The following is a 24,334-nucleotide window of genomic DNA, read 5'->3' as shown; positions in this document are numbered from 1 at the left end:
AAGGTTTATCTGTTCTGATGTTGCTGCTGAAAATATTAATTCTATAAATTATTTTAGGTTTAAGCTACAATTTACTAAACATAAACTTTTAGCTACTATTTAGTTTCATTTAGTATACACCTATAGTTTGTGCTTTTTCCTACTGTTTTGCTTTTGACTACAAATGAGCTAATTTGGGGTTTAAGGTATGGTTTAGCTCATTTTAACTTTTAGCTACTATGTAGCTCATTTTAATGTATAGCTACTGTTTGACTAATTTTATCTACTGTTTTGCTAGCTTTTTGTTTTTAGCTCATTCTTTTTTTAGCTACAGTTTTGTTGATTTTAGCTATTGTTTAGCTAATTTTTCTACGTAGCGACAGTTTTGGCTAATTTGAGCTACTGATTGTAGCTTCAGTTTTGCTAATTTTTGCTTTTAGCTACCATTTAGCTAATTTTAGTGTGCAGCTGCAGCTTGGCTTGTTTTAGCTACAGTTTTGCTTATCTGAGTCTTTTCCTACCTTTTTGATCATGTCTGCCTTTAGCTACAGATTAGCTCATTTTAGGTTTAAGCTGTTCATTTTAGCTTGTGTTTTGATTGTTTGAGCTGATGTTCTTCCTGTTTTAGCTTCTGTTTTGTTTGTTTTTAACATCTTTCAGCTTCTTTCATCTCATTCAGCCTTCAGGTGTTTTTCATGACTTTGCAGATTTTCCTCCCAAATCTTCCTCTGACTGGAGCTGGTGGAGGTGGAGGAGGAGGAGGAGGAGGTGCGGGGAGTTTTTGGTGGTCCTCCTCAGCCCCCATCAGTCCAGATCCAAGCCACCCCGGGGCGGAGCTCCACCTCACGGCTCACTTCTTCGGATCCTCAGCCCCGCAGCGCGCAGCGGTGCAGCCGGTCCTTGCTGCTTTCGGCTTTTTCTTTAGATTTATTTTTAATTTTTTTTGGAAGGAATTTCCGAGCAAGAAGAGTTGATATTCGCCGTAGTTTGTCCATCGCCATGGGAGCACAGAACTCATCGCAGCGGGACGGGAAGAGCCAGGAGGATGCGTCTGCGTCAGCGTCAGCCTCCGGCGGGGAGCTGAGCGCAGAGGTGAAGGGGCTCCAGGACGCCAAGGTACAGCTTTGTTTCAACCCCCCCTTTAACATTAAACACCCTCTTCCTCCTCTTCTGCACAGGACGAACCAAACTGTGCATTTCATGTTTTCAAACCCACTTTCCATCCCGTCAAAGCACCACCTGCGTGCCTTCAGAGATGTGCCGCAGAGCTCCATGTGAGCAGGGTTTTTTTTTGCTGAGTAATGGCTCGACTCGTCTGCAGTCCCGCAGTAATAAAACCAGCCAGCAGCCAGGCCGATTTACGGCCAGGCAGCCCACAGAGGCTCTGAGACATCTGGGGAAACCAGCAGACTCTTATTTCTGACTTGAATCTACAAACAGCCTTAAAATAAGCAGAAATAAAGTGGAGCACAGCTGGGATAAAAACAGCCTCTTATATAGGTGACTTTGCTCCTCTGATGTAGCAGCACTCAAACTTCTTCATTGCTTTCCACGTCAAAGCAAATACATTGAAGCCCCAAACTTATCTTTTAAATAACCTTAACTAATATATTAGAAATTTAATTAGGTGAGATTGTGCAATAATTCCTTCAGGCATCATTTAGAGCTTTAAATCTTCTTAAAGTTCAGTTATGTAGACTTATGTGTTTTAGTCCCCATCTTGTTCAGATGTCACAGATTTTTTAAAGTTTATTATTATAAACATGGTATAATGATGTTTTTGTAATGTTATGTTCTTGTCAAACACAAAAGTCTGACCCAAAGGTGAAAAAAGAAAGTAACAAATCCTTTTATTTAAGAGGAATAAAAATCTGAATGTTGAGGTTTTACTTGATGTAACTGAAAGGAGGAATCAATTATAAGTCACTGCTGGCTGCAACACTTATTGGCTTGTTGTTTAAAGTCCACTCCCGGACTGAATCAAGTGTTTTCCCCTGGAGAGGACCACCTCATTGATCACATGATAAAGCAACAGTTCACATCTTTTAAAGTGGGGTTATGTGGAATGGTTATGGACGTTTAATATCTTACCTGCTGCAGATGGCTCTTTATACAGCCTCAGTTTGGAGAAAACAGGTTTAATTCTGACTGAACTGACAAGCTAATAGCTGCGTGTTAATAGTTCTGTTGATTAACCATGTAACAGGAAACTGTAAAGGTTTATAAAACAGTATTTGCATGAACCACAAGGAAATCTTTGATTATGAAGTTGCTTCAAAATGGAAGCAGTCCCTGAACTTTCAGCTTGTCAATCTGGTCATTTCCAAAGTTCATTTCTCCAAACTGAGGCCATTCAAAGAGTTATCTATAACAGTAAGATATTAATTGTTCTTAACCTTTCAGTGGATCTGAACTATGGCTTTAATGTGTTCACACCCTCTGCTCCTCGATTCAGTAAACACCACCTGCACTTTTATGCCTCACCTAACCTGTTGAGATTTACTGACTGTTTGATGCTGTTAAGGTCGGCGGGTCAATTTTTGTTGCCTGTCTCTTCTGCTGAAAGGCCACCAGAGAGTCAGGAGAACAGAAAGCACTCAAACATCAACATTTTTGGAAGATTTCAATCGTAGCCTCTTCTGATCGTACTTGTTCTTTTCCTTGTTGTTGTTTTTTTTTTTTTTGCTCAAGTTTTTTGGGACCTAATCTGTGTGGCGGTTTTTTCTTCCTCCTGTTGAGCCTTAAACTCCTATCACAGGCATCAATATGGAAGGAGTGTTTTCACAGGAATTTTGCAGCTGGCCCCAGATCGTTCAGATAAACCGTATTTGTGCTTTTGACTGTTTTACTGTCAGATGTGATGGGTGATAAAGACCGCACGTTAGGACCAGTGTTTCGTCACTGGCAGCGTGTCGCAGCTTGTTGATCCCAGAGATCGTTGTGTTGTTTGTTTCCAGTTGGAATTTAGCAACCAAAACGCGAGAATTTTGGGTAAATAGTTGAAAAATAAGATCTTGTTTTAACTCTTAACATGATTTTTTTGCACAGGAGTTTGTTCCTAGACGGAGTAAAGGCCATTTTTGGCTTCTGCTCAAGTTCTGTATCGCATTTAGCTTTGGTTTACCTAAACCACACACCTAATAAATAAAAATACCAACTTTGGAGCTTCTGTGGATCTTATTAAATGAGGAACTATGTACATTCAGGCTGAATACCCCACTCATAAGCTTACAACAACCTCTTGGCTCCTAATTTAAAGTCACAAAGAGTTGTGTTTACTTCCACGTAAACAGATACTATGTCAATATGTTCATAAACAACACGTAGAACTAGTTTTAGTCTTTAGGATCAACAATAATACCAAACGTAATACATAAAACTACACCAAACTGGATGTTAGTATGTCTGTAGAGACGATAAAATATTTTAACAAAGAAGTTTGATGGTATTTTTGTGATTTTTCAGGACTATTTAAGGGCAGTAATACTGAATGTAATGTGTCAGTAGACATCAAACTAGACTTTACAGCAGTTCATTTTAAGTGAGAAAACCCTGATATTAATCACATCCTTCTGTTTTGAAGTGTACTCTTAAAAAATGTCCACATTTAGCGCAGCTTTTTTTTACTGCATCTTATTTACGAAGCAAATAGCACCAATGATTCGCTGGAACAAACTCCCCTTTCCAGGTGGAACAGCAGCAGAACTCAGCAAATAAAACCTTCCGTCAGAAACACATTGGGCACAAAAGTGACAGGAAGAAAAGAGTTTTCTCACAGGACATTTAAACACACATTTAAATGTGCACACACCTCCTTTTTATGTTATTAAGATATGACAAAACTCCCCAAAGTATAAATGTTTCTCTCAATAGACCAAGCTATTATATTTTTCATATTTTTTCCAAAATAAATACTAGATTTAGTGAAAAAAATAGCATTTAGGTTTTAAAGTTAAACTCATGGGATCCATTTGGGATGACATCCCAGATAGAAACAAAACAAATGAACACAAAAAAACTCAAATCTTCTTTCTGTTCCTCCTGAAATGTGCACCTGTGTTTCGTTGTATGAATAAAGTATTTATAGAAACGGTTTCCAGTTGCAATCTTAAACCAATTCTTGAAAATCCGACTTTTGTTTAATGCAAGCCTTTGCATTTCAGTTGTTTTTGAGAGTTTAACAGCTTTTGCTTTTCACTGGAACCGACCTGAGAAGTCATTAACACGTAGAGAAGAGAAACTCGACCTTGACTGTGAGATGAAGCGTTTTATTTTTACACCATCCCGTGCAGAGAGGAGGGGCCGAGCAGAAAAACCTGCAGAGCCAACTGTGCCGTCCCTCTTCTGTAAGATTCAGCTACACGAGGTGAAAACTGTGTCCTCAAACCAAAATAAACCTAACCCGTTTAAAGGCTGAAAACAAGTCCGTAAAGATGGCACAGTGTGTTCAAGTACAGTTGTGCGTTCTGGTGTGTTTTTTGGGGCCAGGAAGTGGGAAGGGTCTGTGGTCAGATGGTGACGGTGCGTGCTTGGTTGATGCGGCCGGAGCGCTCTGGCTTGATACGCAGTCGATAAATATCCTCCTCACTCCGCAGAGGAATTTTAGAAATGTCTCTCTGTCTCTCCACCATCATGACACGCCTCCCTCATACCTCGCCGTGTCCTCAAACCTCACAAGTGCTAAAAAAAAAAATCATCACAACTCAGAGCGCGAGAAGGGCTGTCCAAGAGGTGGTCAGGGCAGACATTTCTTTATTTTACCAACGACAAATTCATATTTTGTAACCTTTGTGGCACATACACAACTTCAACTTAAAGCGGATCGTGCAAACCTGATTTTATAAACCTTTACACTGCCGCCACAGCTAAATGGCTAAATGGAAAAGTAAAAAAAGTGTCGGCAGCAGCTAGCTGTAACACTTCCAGTGCCGTCTGGGACAGTCGTGGCAGGAATATCATAACAGTCATGTTAAAATAACCATGGAATGTAAAACTTAACTGGTTTTAGGATTTATAAAGTCGTTATCAATTTATTTTAAATTGGAGTTGTTTCAAAATGGCAGCAAAGCACTCAGCCCTGATTTGAGCTGGCAGTAGCTCATCAGTTCAGTCAAACTAATCTATATTTCTTTTAACTAATGTTGTCCAAATTGCTGTCTTTGACAAGTAAGGTGTTGATTTTTCATAAACTTTCCTCAGAACCCAACTTGAAAAGCTCTGTAGCACAGCGTCTGAGGTGAAACTAGTTTGTCTCCCGGCGAGTTTGGATACTCCTGCTTGACTTGCGCTCAGCCGCTCATTTTTTAAAGTAATCTGACCTGAATCACATGTCAGGTCCTCCAGTCGTCACAATAGCTGCAGCGGGTGACTCCAATGATCCGACACCATGTTATGGAAAGAAATGTGTGCTGATTAAAGCTTGTACGTTCCTGTATAATGAGCTGCGGCTGATCAGAAGCAGCTCCGGCTCTGATTATCCTGTTTAACAGAGGAGGGGGGCAGGAGGGCCGGACAGAAGACCCATTGAGGATGGGCCCCGGATGGGGAGCAGCCAGGAGCCCCTGAGTGTTCAAACAGCAGCGGAGGGAGCGAAGCCCTGGTTTTCGGGTGGGCAAGGGAAGAGCGGACAAGTGTACATCCCAGGGAGACAGAGGGGGGGGAGAGAAAAAAAGACTTGAGACAGAAAGAGAGAGTTATAGAGAGGCCCGACAGCGTGACACAAAGGCAGATGAATCAGCCGATTGTTCCCAGAGTTCGCTCTCCTGCCTGATTTAAAAGGACGCCGATGACAGAAGCTGAGTGAAAAACGGGCTCAGGTAAAGAAGAAAGAGTGGCCTCTGTGCGGTGGGAGCTGTGGGCGTTGACAGGGGCGAAACGGGACCCCCGAACCGAACAGATCACAAATCTGTGAAGCCAACATGTAAAAATACAGTAAATTATTTTTACAACCTGTTGTTTCCAGCTGTGGCCACCAACAGAGAGTTTCTTTTTTTGAATAAGAAAAAAAAAAACATCTGCTGCTGTGTTAGCACAAAAACATGATATATTGTGACATTTCTCATATGTAAACTAAGCACTATAAACAGCTTCCATAAACATAAATAAGAGTAACACAAAACCACAATAAGAAACCTCAGTCTTTCCTGTTTATCTGCCTCCTCTAACCTTTAAACTGACAAAAACAATCTAAAACCCTCATCTTGTTGAGCTCCAGCTGCCTGGACCGTCGTCTTTCTTCGGGTTCACAGAGTTTCAAAAATCTAATTAAATTTAGAGCAAAAAGGCTGATGGTGAAGCTCATTCCATTAATGACGTGGAGTTTATAGAAGACAGATTGTGCTCCACCTAACAAATGTTTTTGCCTTACAGTCGTAAAAAAAAAACAAAAAACTGAATAATAATTCAAGCATGATGAGGGGGAGGGCGGGGCTTCCACTGCAACAAACCCCAAGAACATCTACGACTCCGTCTGAACCACTTGGTCCCAAACGTTGACGTACAAAAAAAACAAATCAATGGGAGAGATTTGTGACTAACTAAGAGAAATGGTATTGCTGAGTGCTGAATGACTTCACTGAAATCTGTTGAAGAGGGAACTTTTGACTGATTTGTCGAAGTTAAAACAAGCAGAACAGAAGCTCAGATCAGCAAAGCTGTGGCTAAAATCAGTAGCAATGTTTATTAAAAGCTAAAAGTAGCAAAACATGAGCTAAAAGGTAAAAAATTAGCAAAACCGTAGCTAAAAGGGAGATGTAGCAAAAGTGTAGCTATGACCTATTATTAGAAAAACTGTAGCTAAAAGCTAAATGGAGCATAAGGAGACAAAAACAGAGACCATAAGAGATCTCATTGTACATCTATGGGGAAGAAATTTGTAATTTAAGTTAAATAACTCAAAAAGTATACATGTTATAAATACTACAACTATTTCTGATCGAGCTGAATGTTTTGATAAATGAATGGATAAACTGGCACAAAGTATTCAGAAGTAGTTTAATCATAAATAAACATATGTAAGAAAATGGGGTCCTGACCCTGGTTTTAGGAACTAAAGCTCTGGATTACTCTTGTATTTTTTTCTCCATTCACACATTCTAACATAAAACCTGAAGCCACGCTGCACCAGAAGCTCAGCTTGTTTGTGAAATGCAGCAGGAAGTCTCAGTTTTTGGAGTAGTGTAGGTCTGTAAGTAGTCCAGCATCTGTGATATTTATTAATAATAGGTGTGCTGTACGTACAGTTCTCAGAAGGTAAATCATGCCGTCTGTAAAGTTTGTTTGTTTCTGTAGTTTGAGACAAACAGGAAGTGTCTTTCTCTGCTAATCAGCCCGTCTTTGGGTCAGCTTCTCTCAGAATCGCTGCCAGCTGCAGTAAAAACAGAAAAATCTTTTGTTTCTGTCCCTCACTTCCAGCCTGCTCTAATAATGAATCAACAGGAAAACATCAAAAACCAAATATTACGTAAGAATCCTTCTATAAACAGCTTTTTGTTTTTTTGTTTTTTTGTGCAGCGTTTCCAGCTCATTAGCCCAGCCTGATTGGACTGAAACATGTTTACACTGTTTACACTGCAACTAAAATGAAATAATTCAGGGTTTTTTTGTTTTTTAAATCATTTAAACTCAAGGAACAGATTCTACTAGTTTCAGATTTTCAAATGACTCTTAATTTATTTGAAGCAGTAAAGAAACAAAAGTTCTTTTCTGAAATATACTAAAGTTGCCACTTGTCCCTTAAAATAATGAAATGTTCTGTATTTGAATTAAAAGATTAATGAAAAACACACTTTGTTCTTTATTTTTAGGTGAAAACAGGGATTTCTGTCTAATCAGAGCTGTTTGTTTGTTAAATCGGACAACTTTTTATTTCTTTAAATAAAGTTCAGACCCAGATTACGCTGAGAGCTGAGTGACTGCTGACGTGGGCTGAAGAAGCTGACACTGAGGCCTTAAAGCTAAAAGAAGCTGAACACGAGCTAAAAGCTAAACAAAGCAGAACAGAATCTTAAGTAACAAATTACAAGCTAAGAGCTAAAACTAGCAAAATGTTAGCTAAAAGTAACAAAATTGTAGCTAGATGCTAAAAGTAGCAAAAAGTTCACTAAAAGCCGCAAAAAAAGCTAACTAAATGGAGCTAAACAGAAGCTGGAAACCAAGAGTAGGAAAAGGCTAGCTAAATTATGGTTTGCTAAAAGTTAAATGCAGCAGAGGCTAGCTAAAAAGAGCAAAACACTAGTTAAAAGCTAAAAGTAGCTAAACTGACAATGATTCTTGTTATTTTTTAACTCTTCTAACATGAGCCTGTGTGCGTTTGTTAAATGTTCATCTGCACCACCTCCCTCTGCACCACCCCGCCCGTCAGCCCTACAAACATTCAGCTTTTATCCCAATCTGTTCACAGAAACATCCTCAGTTTTCCTCCGTCTGTGCTGCTCTTTGTCGTTCATCCATTTTTCACATCCTCTGGTCCTGATGCAGCTCGGGCACGAGGCACGATGCGTGAGCGCGTGTGTTCGGCTGCGATGGGAGCGTTTGAAGGACGAACAATGAGTCACAGCTTCCCTTCAGCTGCTTTCTCACCAAGAGGTCCTCACAGCCACACTCAGGCCGCATACTTTACAGGAAGTAAAACGCAAGCTGATGGTTGGTTTTCACATTTAATTCAGAGGACGCTGTTGCATTGTGTAGCTTTGTTGTTGTTTATCCTGATGAGGGAGTCGCTTCATTAGGCTCCGCCATGTTGGAAGACAAATAAAGAGCATTAACAGAGGAAGGACTTGCATCTACAACTTCTTTAATTGAACATATTTATTCCGTTACTTAATCCGGTGGTTCGGAAACTGAATGCAACCTATGTTAAAGCAAGGAGCCAGCTGACGAGCCATGATATCTGAAATTATTGACCGACTTTGACCCCTACGGAGACGTGGGTGTGAGGAAATGATCCAAATCGGCTGCTGTCAGTTTCCTCTCCTGACAGTAAATTATCTGGTCTTCAGTCTGAGCTCGTTCAGGAGCGAAAAGTCTCCAATCTTACCGTTACTACGTCTCAGGTTGGGTGGAGGAAAGCAGCGTCGTAGTGAGGAGTGGTTAGAGTCATGGTGTGTGTCCAATAAACAGCAAACAGTGGGTTCAAATGAGTGGAAACAGGTGTAATTTACAGCTTTGTTGCTGGTAGTTTGTGACTCAGTGAGCGAGTCTGCTGGTTTAAATATTTTCCATAATCAGGAGAATTCACATAGCTGAAGCCCTCCAACAAAAAGATCTGAGCAAACTATGTTTTCTGCAAAAACCGGACAAGAAAAGCGCCCGTTCTTTGACTCTCTTCCCTTTCAGATATCTAAAGACAGTAAATGTAAAACAAAATCTATACCTAAATAATAAATAAAATATTAAGTTTCCTTCTGTGTCAAATAAATTATTCATCTCGTATCTCTGTGTAATCTTACACCTTTGTGTTGTTTAGTTGAAGCAGTGATCCGATGTTACAAACTAAAAATATCAGCTGGTTCAGTGAACTTTACCTCCCAATGCTGATTTAGCAAAAAGACAGAAACAGCTTTGCAAGCCAGCCGACCACTGCTACCTTTTTAAAGCAAATATGGTTTTATTTTTTTAAAGAGAACACGATTCCCTTTTTATACAAAGTTTGAGAGATTCTCTATGATCGATTGTGTATACATCACAACTAAAAACATCTTCTTCTTAACATTTTGACTCATATATGGAGTAGATCTGTTTAATTGTCTTTGATGAGCCGATCACAAATGATGTCGACTTAAAACGGCCTCCGTTTTACTTGCGAAAAATTCACGCTAAAACGTTTTGCGTACTTTAGTTTTTCTGCCCCTCCATATCCAGGAGGGATGGGTTAGCATTTAGCATTTAATCAGAACTGATTGAGGTCGTCATAGTTGTCAGAAAAAAAGCTAAATTTGCTGTGAATTTGAGAAAAAGTGCTGATTTTTATGTCGTAAGGTGCAGTTTTCATCCCCGTTGACCGCTGACAGATTTTCTCAGTAGTGACACCTACAGTTGAAGAGAAGAACTGCAGTCTCAATATATTACAAACTCTCACACACTTTATTATACTCAGATAGGACCAGTTTGTTCTCATTAGATTCATCATCAACCGACTTAATCTTGCTTTAATGTCCACTTTCAGGCTTCATCAGTAAACATCTGCTGACGTTTTAATAAATATAATAACCTCTTTATTGATCAAGACAAATATCAGCACTAAATAACCAAAAGTCGTGACGTTCTTAAGTGATATATTTGACTCTGAGTGTCTTCTTTGTTCCAGAACCTTTGCTCCCATTAATATAGCAATAATTTTGAGGCCCGATGCCATAAAAATAACACAGTCTGCTTTCAGTTTTTGGGTAATGAAAAGCGTGTTCGCGGTGTCTGAAACAGTCTCTTCCTGGATATCTTCTTCTCTCACATGTCAGGCTGTGAGCTCAGATGCTTATCGGAGCTCAGAGATATTTAGAGTTTCGTGTGGGGTCAGCGGAGAGCCCGGATTTATTGTTTCAACCGGGTTAGAGCGGTCGGACCTGGCGTGGCCTGATTCTGATCTTGTCCTGGGGGGTCTTCGCTGCTGCTGTTGCTGTTGTTATTGTTGTTGTTGTTTGGCTCAGTTTACTGTTCAAGTGTAACAGATGGAGACGGGATGGGGGGCGATTAAAAACACACAAAATGTGGGAGGTAAAGAGACTCAGGGTCAAAGTTTAAGGTGGATGAGGACAGACAGGTCTGAAGGGGTTTTTTGTCACTCTGTGGTTCGGTTTGTTGAATTTTCTGACTTGGTCTCAGTCTTTGACCCCAACATGCACCATGACACAAAGCCTCGAGTTCAGCAGATTGTTTCTGTCCCCTTCTTCTTTAATTCAACAATTTTATTTCTCCGGAAATTAAATACAGCTGACAGTCACACAGAACAGTTTCCAGGACTGAGACATATCAGGGTCACAACAACAATATTTCCTTTTTTTTTATTATTTCCTTTTTAAACCTTGTAATAGTGAAGAAAATCTAATTGTTTAAATGCAAATTAATCAGGAGGATGCAGTTTGAAGGTCAACTCCTGTCTGTCTTGTTTTTCTAACCACAGTTTTTCATTTAATAAGCTGCTGCAGATCCTTTATTTACATTCAGCTCACACAATAGGTCTAATGATATTTCAGTACTCAAGGTGCACAACTCACACGGCAGCTGGCTCCTGCTGAAATATCACCACAATGTGTTGTGAATATATCCTCTCATGCAGCAAAGCTACCTGCATGGTAAGAAAGGATTTATTTTGGGTACAATATTATTTTAAAATTTTTTTAAATTGACTGAACAACCTTTCCCAGTACTTCTGCTGAGGGTAAACAGGGATGAGAACGTCCCGTTTTACATTTCTTTACAATATTTTAACACAAATTCGTTTAACCAAACCCTTCAAACTGAGGGGCGAGTCAACTGAAGAGAAGTCACCTCGCTGCTGTTACGCCTCTGAGCCGCGTGACGAGGTGATCGGGTGTCGTAGTGATGGCGGACGGTCTGCAGCCAGCCGGGCACAGGATTAAGAATGAGACGTGTTGAAGCAAATCTTATCCTTACCGCTCCACAAAAATGAACCGCATGGTTCTGCTGCTCTGGCTTCATTTCTGAAAGCTCACGTTGCCACGGGTCAGCTCGGTTGGTGACTCCTGACCAACCAGAGGCAGTTTAAGGTGTCCCCCTGGGCTGTGTGTTGGTGACTCAAATTTTGACTCAATATTGACAAAAAAAAAGCACAACTTTCTGTTGTGGTCTCACTGGATTCTTGAGTGTTTACAACCAAGTGATAAACGAACTGTTCACCGTTTTGAGCGGCCATTTTCAGAAAATTCCACTTGCATGCACGCGTTGCACAGCTGTATTCTAGGCTGAGCGGTTATTTTGTTTCCTACCTCTGCCCACATATCACCCTCCTCGACTCGCTGTGTTCCCACTTCACGTTTATGATTTAATCTACTTTTATTTATCTTTGGTGTGGATTTCAGACCTGAACATGTGTTCTGATAAAGTGGAGCTCGTGTGCTGGTGTCAAAAAGCAGCTCTTGCTCTTTTGAGATGAGTTGGAGACGCCCGCGACAAATCTAGACGGGTTCGAGACACCAGCTACGACTCTGTGACTACTTGAAGAGGAAATGTTCAAATTTTTTGTGACAAGACTGCGAGCCTCTGCGACTCAACATAAAGGAATCGAAAAGCCTCAGAAACGTTACGAGACGTTCTGTAGACTCAGGGAAGCTGTTCACCAAGCAGCCCGGTGAGACACCACCTTTAGAGACAGTCTCAGCTTTGAGTCGTGTGGCAGGACGGTTTTGCTAATCGGCTCTAGATAACCTCTTTTCTTGTAAACCTCTGAATGAAGTCGCACTGACAAACCTGCTCTGAGTACAGATGAGAGAACTGCAACAGAAAGGAGGAGAAAAAGTAAGAATTTACACGTTGTTGTACATTTGAAGCGCATGTGGGTACTGTGCTGAGACACACACACACACACAGGGGCAGGTAGTCTCCGTTGGAGCACCTGAGCAGAGGTAATGGGTTGTGGAAACAGTGAGAGTGTTCTTCAGGGGTCTTGTCTGTCTTTGATCTTTGGTATGTAGTGAATGTTGGGGTCAGGGATAATAGACTTGAGGCTAGCAGGGGTGAAGAGGCATGAAGAGGTGGGTGGGGGGGGAGTGTGTGGGGGCAATGGACATGACGGTGAGCCCTGACTACCCACCTGAAAACCTACCTGAAAGAAAAGCAGAAGAAGCTTTTCCTTTCCTCACTCCTCCTTCACCTCATTTCTTTCCATTTCCCCAGACTCCCAGTTCTCCCAGACAGCCCCGACCCACCCACACACACCCACACACACACACACACACACACACACACACACTCCACCAAAGCTGTCATCTTTCTTTCGTCTGCTCTCAAACTTTATCCACACCTTCGAGGTCAGAGGTCAGGAGGTTAACTGTCACAGAAAGATACTACGCTGCTGAAAGTCTTCAAGCTTGTTACCTCCTGCGGCGGGCTCGCTTCCATGTGCACGTCCGTGTGTGACCGCCCCCCAACATGATATCTGATGTTACCGGACTGCGACACGTGTGCGATTCGCCACGCCAGCTGCAGACCAGGATCTGTGAGCGAGGCTGGAGCATCGATGAAGTAAACACGCTCTCCTACGATTAAAAACACCCATGTTCCATGGTTCTGCTTGGTTGTTACAGTGATGGTTTAGAGATAAGAAGGAAAACATTAGCTCCCAGTTTGTGATATTTACTTGTTTTTTAGGGATTATCAAACGTATTCACTTCAAATCACCGTTAAACTTTAAAACAACCGGCCTTCCAAACCCATCCTAATGATGAAAAGCCAGCAGTCCTTGAAGGAATGCAGATCGCCCGCCATCTTGCATGCCAAAGTTTTAAACAAAGATCATGTGTTCTTCACTTAAACTCCTCTGAACATAAAGATGGCTTCTCCCATCCGTGTTACCCCAGAGCTTTTTCCATCAACCAGCTCCTCCGGTGATGTTTGGTTTAACGGAGATAAATCTCCTCGGCCGGGATTTGTGAGGGGAATCAGAAAACAGCAGGTCGTCCCGGGAGGTAAATGAGGGCGGCAGAGGAAGTTGAGCTGAAAGTGGGACTGATTCAAACAAAAGATCACAGGAAGACAGAAAAGAAGAAAACCTAAAGGTTTTAGCTGCAACGGCCATCTTGAATTAGGGCGGCTCCAGACGTTAGTGAGTTGTAGATGTCCATCCAATAATTACCTCCTCAGTGTTTCATTAAAATGTGTCCAGATATTTTGCTAACACAACAGAGAAATGAACTCAGACACGGGAAAAAACATCACCTTCAACTGGAAACGTTTCCACTCTACGTGGTTTTTAAACCACATGAAGGTTTAGTTTTACTTGTTCTGATGACCCACTCTGAGAGGAGTAACCCTCAGGAGTATTTATTTAAAAGTCTTTAAAGCGCAGACATATCGACTGACAGAGCTGAGAGCCTGATAAACACTGAAGTTAAGAGAAGGAGAGGGGAGGGGAGGTTCATTTTGAACTTTTATGGTTAAATTTTGACCATTTTACAGTTTTCTACGAGGTTAAATGAAATCTGATCACACCAACAACCAGTCTGTCTTTTCATCCATCCTGTTATTTATTTATTTATTTATTTTTTCAATCAGATGTTTTGTTGTGTGACCATTTCGCTCCTCGTATTTGTTATTTTCCAGAAGGAAGTCTGACTTCAGGTCACTGTGGCAGACCATGGTGACCAGGCAGACGTCAAAAAAATGCAGAACTGGCAGTGAAAAGTTCAGCTCTTCTGGTCTGAGCTCTCATAAAGAGGAACTCGAGCCGCCAGATCCACAGAAACAGACACTGAAATTATTTTAATCCCATCGCAGCTCTCACTTACTGACATCTTCATAGATGTGGGACAGAAGAGTCTTTAGCCTGAATACCTGTCATTTAGAAAAGAGATGATCAAGTTTTATTTGAGCCTAATCAAGAATTTACTTCATTTTATCTGTAAAATCTTAGTGGAAGAAATCCTTATCAAGAAATGCAGCAGAGATGGAAAGAGGCGCAAAATGTCAGAATTAAATGTGACCCGTGCTGCCAAACTGAGTCACAATGAGGACATTTTTTAAAACTGAGTTGTTATTTTTTCAAATCCTGCCTCTTGAAAGCTTCATGATGTTCTGTGGTTTGTTGAAATTTGGTGATTTATCACCTGGCAACAAGCTGGTTTTGTTTACGAGCGTTCTGCTCTGAAAACTTGGGTTTTTATTGGTCATCGGGAATTCCAGCCGTATATTTTAAAAAGGAGAACCCCCAAAGGTTCCCAATGAAGCCAAATGTTATACGAAGGGATTTCCTGGCAGAGAAAAATGCTCAATCTTAAAGAAAAGTAGAAAACTTAGCGTATATTCTGTTATATTCTGTTTTACTTACTGGGATCACTGCATGGTGTCTCTATGGAGTCATTTTCAGTTTGCAGCTCGGGTCACAAATTAGTTCCTAACAAATCTTTGTCATCTTATTATGCAAACTGTTTTTCTCTTCTGCCTTTATAAGCTTAAAGTAAACTTCACTGCTTGGTCAGACATTCAGGTTTGTTTTATGTGGTAGTAGTAAAAGCCAAGTTCTACGGGAAGCTTCTGAGCAGTTAACGTCTACGACAAATAAGATATTATTTCTTCCCACTTTAAAATATCTGAACCATCCATTAAACGTGGCCTCCGTTCCCCAATGCGTCAGGATTGGAACTGATGAGATTCTCTTTTAAGACAATTATTTTCTGTTGGCGTCATTGGCCCGAGCACTTTGACAGTCCAAGAAACGTGGTGACAGTCCAACTGAGGGACAGGAGGGGGGGACATTTGGGGGTGTCAGGTGCTGGAGGATCTTTGGAATTCCAATGAAAAGGAGAGGGAATGTCAGGAATGCCGGCCATGTGTGAGAAGAGGAGGGTGGGGTCGCTGCAGGTCTGGAGGTCAGCTGACGGCTCACGCTCCAGATCTGATCAGAGGTCTCTGTGGGGTCCTAAAAGTACAAAAACCCCAGTTATTTCGTTTTAAGTAAACCTATCTGAGTGGTTAATGCCCCCGAGACAAACTGACCGTTGACTCGTCTGACAGGTTAAGGTAAGCTTTGTGCCAGAATGTGGCAGCTGGGATGTTATTACCGGAGGATCATGTTCCTGGGTGGATCAGGCACCGCGAGCACTCGAGCGGCCGCGTTGCTCATGACCTCACAGCGAGCCTCGTTCCATTTCTTCATTCGGGCTCGCCGGGTGGGTTCATCTGGCTTTCACAAACAATTAGATGCTCACTTGGAGTCCAAGACATTTGGCTGATCTGCGTCCAATATAATCAAATCAGATGTTGGGCGCATTCAAAGCTTGAGTTCACTGGACTGAAATGCAGCTGAAATAATGAATGGAGAGGGTGGCCTGCTGCAGTGCTGACAAGGAGCCAGAGCTCATTGGACAATTTCTTTTTTCTGCTGTGATGCTGTCTGTCAGTCATAGTGTGACATGACTTTTTTTTTTATTAAGCCTCAAAAAGAAAACCAATACAACTAAACGTAATGGGGGGATCCTACAACAGCAAGCAAGAACTAACCAATAAAAATCAACACCTGACAAAATGAATCTGAGGTGTATTTTTTTCATTTATTCAGGAAAATGTCCCATTTGTTTTACATGGAGGGGCGGGACTTAGAAATGCCAGCCACTAGGGGGCGCTTGTTCTTTGTGGCTTCAACTTCCAGCTTCAGGTCTTCTCTCTAACTACAGTGCATCTCGATGTTCGCAGCCCGGTGAGATATTTAATCTGAAATAAATACCAAAAACACCCAAAGACCACGTTCTTCATCTGGATTAAAGCTGCATTTCACATATTTCCTCACAGCCGCTCCGATCTGCTTCAGATTGACGTCAGGTTCTGTAAAACTTGGCGTGGTAGTTTTCGTCTGACCTCACGCTGCACCTTCAGTTCAACTCTCTAGTTAGGAAAATATTGCAGATCATCTCTTTACATTCTTAGCGTGATAAAGTGCCTTTCAGGTCCTTTTCTTCTCCTTCAGCAGGTTTCCTCGCTCAGCGAGCTTCGAGCAGCCCTCCATCAGATGATCGAATTACCCCTCCTTTAGTTCGCTTCCATCTTGTTTTTCCTAATCTTTTGTTTCAGCACTCAACCCGTCTATATGCAGAATTTGGTGTCATTTTTCTAATCTGACCAAGGCTGCTTGGAGCGGAGCCTAACTTGTCCATTAGTTATATTAGCACCTCAGTGGGGAGGCTTAGAATATCTCCCCCCTCCCGGCTGGGACACAAAGGCTCAGAGCTGCCTGCTTTTGTCCTGCTGTCAGGCTGCACCAAAAAAGGTCTGTCAGCTATCAAAAGCGTTGATCCAGGGATTGTATTGTTTACTTATCAACCGAAAACTTTTAAGATATTAAAAGCTCGATTGTCTCTGCAGCAGCCCAGGTCAGATCGAGAGAGTGGTTCAGTTTTATTGGGGATAAAACAAATGTTCTGTACGGTCAGATAAGCCATTTGCCAAGAAATGCAACAAGGTATTGTGATAAAACAAACCTTTTTGCACTTGTCTGACACGTTGTCTCATGGTGAGGGATACCCACTTAATTAAATCTCAATAAAAAGGTGTGAACAGATGGTGGCCTTTTTAAGGATGATCTACAGAAATGCAATTGAATCTAAAACTGACTGATTGTATATTTTAACGATATTTGATGAAAATAGCAGTTGCAAATGAATAACATTATTATAATAGTTGTTTGTGTCATTTTACAATTTCTCATCAAGCCAGATGTTAAATGTTTCTGCAGAAGTTATACTTGTATATGAACAAACTTTGAGCTCTTTGATTTATAAAGTTTAGATGAATTATTTGAACTTTGAACTGTTTCCCAGTTGTTTTCAGTTTTTATGCTAACCAGTGAACAACTAAAAATGTCTCAAGCTTCATGATGGAGATGAAGTAAAAACAATAAAACAAGCTGTGAGAACTCAGCAGGTTTTGTTAACAGTTTTCAGCTTTTCTAGTTTTTTTCTGTTAAGCTAAGCTAAGAAGAAAAAAAAAAGACAAAATTTGCTAACTTATTAGTTTGTGAAAACAAGATGCTCAGTGGCTCTTCTTCTTTCTCTTTTCGCAGCCTTTGGAGAAGAATGGACAAATCTCCAGTTTGACCAGTCTGAATGGACACTCGGAGGACAACACGCTGGCAGAAGGTGTGTGAAAATGTCTCCGTCCTGTCAGCGCTGTTTATTTACTGTGTTTGACTTTGGTAGCAGTCCCTGCGGTCAGTGTGGGCCGTCTGTGTGTGTTTGTCTTGGGGATTTTTTGCGCTGTGTCTTAAGCAGCAGCAGAAGGTGGAAGCTTGTTTGTGTGGTCTCGGCTTTCAGTGCATTTCAGCGTGTGTGAGAAACCCTTGTCTGCAGATGTCTGTATGACTCTGCATGATCCGCCGTTGATCCTAAACTAATCCATTTGTAAACATTCGGGGAACACCTACATGGACTTTTCAAAAGCCACACACAGACTCACAAATCCCTGCAGTCCCTGTTTTATCCTATAACCCATCAGGCTATTAACTGTATATGTCTTGTAATTTTCTAAAAGCAGAGTATAACCATCAAAGTTAAAAGTTTATGTTTTCTTTTTCCTTCCTAATATCAAACGTCCATCAAACCGCTGCGTCCATCTCCTGCAGCACATCTTTAAAGGTCCGTTTGTTTATTTTCTTTTCCGTTTCTGTCCCGCCTCCCTCGGCCTGGGAGGGCCGCAGGGGTGTGTACTGCTTCCCTAAATATTTAGCAGGCCTTGACCCGGGCCCCGCACAAAGCAACCTGTGCACCTCCTAATACGATGTGGCCCAAGGGAAAGAGTAACCCTAGACTACTTAAAACAGAGGGATATGTCACATACCACTCCGTCAAATAACCTATTTAATAAGCTTTTTAATGAAGTGACTCCGTCTGTTCAGAGAGTAACACGATACGCTCCTCAGAGCACACACTTGCTTCTCTGGGCTTGTTCTGTAGGTTCATCAGTAATGCAGAATATTTTAGGACACCAAAAAAAACATCAAGTGTTTCAAAAAACAGGATGTGATCATTTGCAAATATATAAACTTTAGTTTTATAGACAACTGTGTGACAAGATAATACATTTACAGAGTGGGAGATGTTGCCTGGAACAGACAGTTTGATTCAACTTCAGGAGATAAGGATAAAACCAACATGAAATCATGAGAACTCCCTCAAATTTTGATTAATCAAACTTAATGTATCTGATGCCCTGGTTATAACTCCTGGGTTATAACATCATCCAAGAATGCAAAATAAAATTCCACCATTCAAAGGAGAGAATAATCATTTATGATGTGAACAAGATCTAGGAACAGTGCCTGATCTGGGTCACTTTAACATGAACGGAGACAAATTTTTGCTTTTATTTATTTGTATTTTTCAAATAGTACAATCGCTATCATGGAAACCCTTCGATTTGTTATTAATGTTATAGGAAGTGCATTAGGATAGATATAAATAATAATGATGAGCACATTTAAAGGGCTCTTTTAAAGCCAACTACAGCCTGTGCTGCCATCCATCCAGACGTCTTTATCAGAGAACGTCTCACTTAATTCAGCAAGATCCTGCCAGACCATGATCTGCACACATTACTATGACAATTAATTAAGTACAGTTTTCTAATTTTTAACTGTTTGTTGTGGGATTATAGAAGATCTTGCTTTTGTTATTAGGTCAACATAATTCTATCTTTTAAAATACTGGTGCAGATTAACACAATCCATGACCTCAGCATTCTTTAATACCAGATCCACACAGATTACGTTGTGATCAGGCTGATGAGTGAAAGAAATGAATCGGACTGTTAGTGTTTCCAAAGAAACAAAAATCTGATTAGAGGTCCACATTCTTCTCCTCCAGCCGAGCGAGGAGTAAAACCAGGAGACAAAGGCGAACATGAGGAGCTGTGAAAGGCCTTCAAGGCCACAGATCGAAGGAATGCAGGGGAGTGAGGGGAAAGGAAAGGAGCAACGCAACGTGATAAAAGAGCGAAAAAAACAAAACAAAAGAAATCCAGCGAGCGTTCCCGCCGCTCTTCACTCTTCCTCCATCGCCCTGCCTGATAACGGCAGCACAGCAGAGAGGGAGACAGGAAGAGCAGAGGAATCTGCCTGATAACAGCCAGAGATGGGCTGCACATCAAATGGCCGACACGTATTCAAACACACGACCGCTATCTGCTGTCCGTCAGGTGCAGCGCTGTGTTTACAGTCCTGAGACCAGCCCTGACATGAAACTCCGCCCAGCAAACAGCTGCAGCAGCAGCCTGACAAACATGCTTCAGGGTCGGCCTGGGGCGCTTCTCCAGTTCAGACTTCAAATACAAATGAATGAAAAGCCTAACATTAAATGAGCTGCTTTAGATTTTACTAAAACGAAGAGCTTATTTATTTACGCAGTCGCCTGGACTCGATTATGATTCTTCAAACTATTTGACACAAAGTGACGTAGAGTTTAAAGTGCACTGCTTTACAGAGAGTGAAAGGAGCTGAATAAATATTAGATGAAAGTGGAGATTCGATCCGGCACTCCGGAGAGGGTAGAGCCGCGCAAAAAAAGCTCCAGCCAGGAAGGGTAAAAATAGACGAGCAGAGCAGCTCCATAAATGATGCAGCCTCACGCTGGATCCGTGCAGCGAGCATCAGTCCTGCCGGCTGGAAGGAAGCGGCAGGTTTCTGTCTGCGAGGAGAGAGCAGCTCGTCTGTTTGTTCAGGTTCATTTCCCAGGTAACAGCCAGCTCCGCTTCGGTCGTTCGTCTGGAGCTCTGCTGGTTTCAGCTGAGGGTGACGTCATTTACTGGCCCAGGGCGCTGACGCACCCTACAAGATGGATCCCAGATTTATTTAAAAAAATAAAAATAAAGTAAAGCAGCACAGATGAAGGGTTTTCATACAGTTTCAAATAAAAGTGCCGACTGGGGCCGTGTATCCACGAAGGATTGTGTTGCTGTACAGTAAAGCTGGGAGATAATCACAGATATTCTGGGTTTCAGCTCAACACTCGGGCGAGGTTCCTCACGTTAGCACTCCTGAACCGGGGTCACACGCTGTTAGCCGTTAGCTGTTAGCTGCCTGATGTTCGGCTGCAGCTAAGACCATCATTACTGAACCAGCTGAAGGTTTCTGATGGTTAATTAAGTGTTGTTTAGCAAACAAGACTTTGTGGAATTTGCAGATGGAGCAGAAACCTGCAGCTGTACTCTGTTTTTATGTCTGTTTTTTTTGGCCGAAGGTGTGAAGTTTTACGAGGCGACGCCACCCCGGTCCGTGCGTCCTGGCATGTGGAAGCGTTTTGACCGCTCTGGGGACGCGACACGGTTGCGTTGCCAAAAGCGCTCATCACGCCTGTGGAAGGGGGACCGCTCCCTTCGCTTAAGCTCCGTCCCATCTCGGCCTGCGAGCCCTCGAGCTCATAACGCGATCCAGCCGTCGGGTCGCTCCCGCTGGATTTCTGCCCACATTTGCTTTCACATTCCAGCTGACGACACTCATCCTGGCTTCTCCGTCTTGTTTTCTTTTGGAGGGGGGGACTGGGAGGACTAGTTTTAGTCTTGATTTGTGCTGTAGGTGTGCACGCAGAATGAGAAAGAAAGATTGAAAGGAAAACTTCAGAAAAGTCTAAAGTAAAGTGGCTGAAAGCCTCTCAGGCCTTCAGATGCAGTTAGTGGTTCAGTTATAATCGATATTATCAGCTGCTAATAAGTTCTGTAATAATAATAATAATAATACTGCTGAAGGCGGGGATGTCATCTAACAGTTCAGCAGTTTCCAACGATTACTTGGTTAACACATTGAAAATACTTGAAAATCCATCCATCCATTCATTTTACCCACTCATCAGCGGTGAGGTCATGGAGGAGGTCAGCCCCCTCCCCTCAGTGAGGCTCTGGTGACACGGTTCAGGTTTTGGATCCACTCGGACCTCCTTCCTCTGTCCCTAAAGCTGAGCCCAGCTGAGAACCCTGACCCCATCCTGGCTGCCAACTGCCTCAGTCCACGCTCAAGGACCCGGCCCGAAGACGCCGACGGAACCGCATCACAAGCCCCAAAGCAAAGGCCCCGGACACCAGAGACAGGACCGGAGACGAGGAGTCCAACCTGCACCAAGAACCAGCTCCGTGTTGTCCTGAGAATTGTGGACGCAGCTCTGGCTCCGACCCCCAAACTCCGACAACATCCCTCAGGAAGCTGCTTTCCTCCTGGTCAGCGATGTTGGGGTGGGCCGACATGTAGACTCTAAAAGCCCGCTGGTTCCATTTCAGCACCAACATCTGAGATACAAGAAACAACTTTGTCCTATTTTCACCACAATATCTGGACACGAAGGAAAGAAATCAGGTTATTAACCACAGTAAATAACAGACAGATGATGCTGGGAAACTCAACAAATCGTGCTGTTTTGAGCCTTGTTTAAAAAGAAGCTCAAGCCTTGACTGTTCGGAGTACGTCTCCTTACTTCCGTCTCCTTACGTCCGTCTTACTGACTGAGGGCGTCGGCCCTTTGGCCTAAATGAGCAGCAGATCAGCGCCTGTCAATCACTCCGCCCCGCGAACACGAATGAAATCCACACGAGCGAGCTCGTTTCTTGTGACTGTTTCCTGCTGGAGCTTGTCCAGATGTCACTAAAATGGAAAACGATTAAGCTTAAATGCTTTTTGACAGCTTCAATTTTTTTTTCTGTAAATGTTGGGAAGGCTTAGCCCATTTCTACCAGCCTCCTCTGCTCCAGAGCCACAAAACTCACAGTTAGGGGTAGAAATAAGCAACCCGGTTGTTGGGGGTATGGAGCTTTACAGACTACAGGGAACTATATTATTACACTTTTTGACTCTTTGCTTTAAAAATGTTGCGCAGCTGAAGTTATTCAGTTACTGACTTCATATAAACGCGCTGCTGTGTTCCTACACAGACACCAAACCCAAACAGAAATCAAACGGTGTCTCGATTGGAACCAGGAGATCTCAGGACGAGTCCCGCCGAGGCCCTCCGACCCGTCTCCCCTCCAGGACCGAGCCGTCTCCACAGGGCGCTCCTCCTCTCCCATCTTTCCCGGCATCAGGGAACCTAATCTCCCTCCTCCCTCAGGCACTCGGCGGATCCAGAGAACGGAGCAGGAATGCGACCGACCCCACCTTTCATTAGCGGAGCGGTGGCAACTGTGCCTGCGAGCTGGAAGAGTAAAGCGGCGTTACGTTAGTGTGCTTCTTAAAGGAAAGGTGTCAAAAATCGATCAGGAAGAGGCTGGGGTTTTTTTTGTTGTTTTTTTCTGTGGCCACTGCAGAAACGAAACGTTCTCTTCTTCCTGTCGGTCCTGAAATTTGGCCTCTTCCCCTGTGAGCCGACTTCCCGACATCAGGCTCCCAGAGCATCTGAAAGTGGAGTGAAAACATGAGGAATTGTCTCATTCCGTCAGAGAATCCGATTTAAACTCTGAGCTGCGAATAAATGGCACGTTAGCGGGAATGGACATGTGTGTAAAACGGGGCGGAGGGGAGCCGAAGCTGGTTTTTCTGCACATCACTTCAGCTACTTTTGGGCTGAAATCTGTTTTTTTTAACCAGACGTTCTTGTTTCAACAAATACAAACATTATTGCCAAAAGGCGAAGGCAGACAAAAGAGTTTTTGCCCATAACTGTGCGTGCGTGTTCATGTGTCTGTCTGTTAGCAAAATATCTCACGAAGCCCCGGACGTATTTTTATGAAACTCTCGGGGAGTAATTAGAAGATGCATGTCTACAAGTGATTACCTTTTCGAGTCAGCCCGATTCAAGATGGCCGCCACAGCTAACTGACCTTAGGAAACACAGAAATGGTTACAATTCAGTCAGTTTTACAGGTATTGAGATAAACTTTGGTGTGTTTGTCGCTCAGACTAACTCGCAGCACATACTCCAAGTGCGACTCAGTGCACGAGATCTTGGCTTAAGACTTTAGAGTTAACTGTTTGAGTCGACCCTGTTTGTCCGTTAGCGAAATATCTCATGAGCCACTGGGTGGATTTTTACGAAACTTTGAGGAAGTAATCATCCAATGTCCAGCTACAACTGATTACCCTTTGGAGTCAAACCAGTTCAAGATGGCCGCCACAGCTAATCAACATTAGCCAACACAAAAATGGCTACAGTTCAGTCAGTTTTACAGATATTGAGCTAAAATTTGACGTGGTTGTAGCTGAAAGTTATTCACAAAACATACCCTGAGTATGACATCTCAGAATATCACATGAGATTATTTTAAAGGTTTGACAGAAATGTCTACAACTAATAGGATCTAATTTAAAACTCTGACATTAAAGGGGGCGGGTGATATGCATCCCTTCAAAGAATGCTCGGGCTTTTATTTTGTAATTAGCTCACTCTGGGAAGAGCATCCTGAGTCTTACATTCGGTTTGCGTGTGAGATGGGGTTGATGTCATCATGTTCTGTTGTCCTACAGACGTCTCAGCTGGGGGGTCCGTCTCATCCCCTCCGTCACGCACTGTCAACAAAAGGCAGCCGGACGGGCCGAGTCGGGCTCAGTGTAATTCCAGGAAATGAGCAGAAGGAAGAGGAAACGGTGATGTCAAGAACGGGCTGCATTTCCTGTCCGACATTCTTATCCATCGCTCCGACACAAACAGCAGCCAGGGGGGGAGTGTGTGGGGAGTGTGTGTGAGTGTGTGTGTGTGTGTGTGTGTGGGGGGGGGGGGTA

At 42.6% G+C, this 24,334-nt stretch overlaps 1 protein-coding gene across 1 annotated transcript in view; it reads left to right on the top strand.

Annotated features, from left to right (window-relative positions):
* Window positions 1-808: 808 nt before the first annotated feature.
* akap12b (A kinase (PRKA) anchor protein 12b) overlaps window positions 809-24,334 on the top strand; it is a 38,282-nt gene continuing 14,756 nt past the window's right edge. The window contains exons 1-2 of the mRNA XM_017423236.3: window positions 809-1,095; window positions 17,705-17,780. Of these exons, the coding sequence (XP_017278725.1) occupies window positions 979-1,095; window positions 17,705-17,780 (193 nt within the window). The 5' untranslated portion in view covers window positions 809-978. The remainder of the gene's footprint in view (window positions 1,096-17,704; window positions 17,781-24,334) is intronic.

Source organism: Kryptolebias marmoratus, linkage group LG19, assembly GCF_001649575.2.
Source record: "Kryptolebias marmoratus isolate JLee-2015 linkage group LG19, ASM164957v2, whole genome shotgun sequence".
Classification (NCBI taxonomy): Eukaryota; Metazoa; Chordata; class Actinopteri; order Cyprinodontiformes; family Rivulidae; genus Kryptolebias; species Kryptolebias marmoratus.
This window is presented reverse-complemented; position numbering and strand designations above follow the sequence as displayed.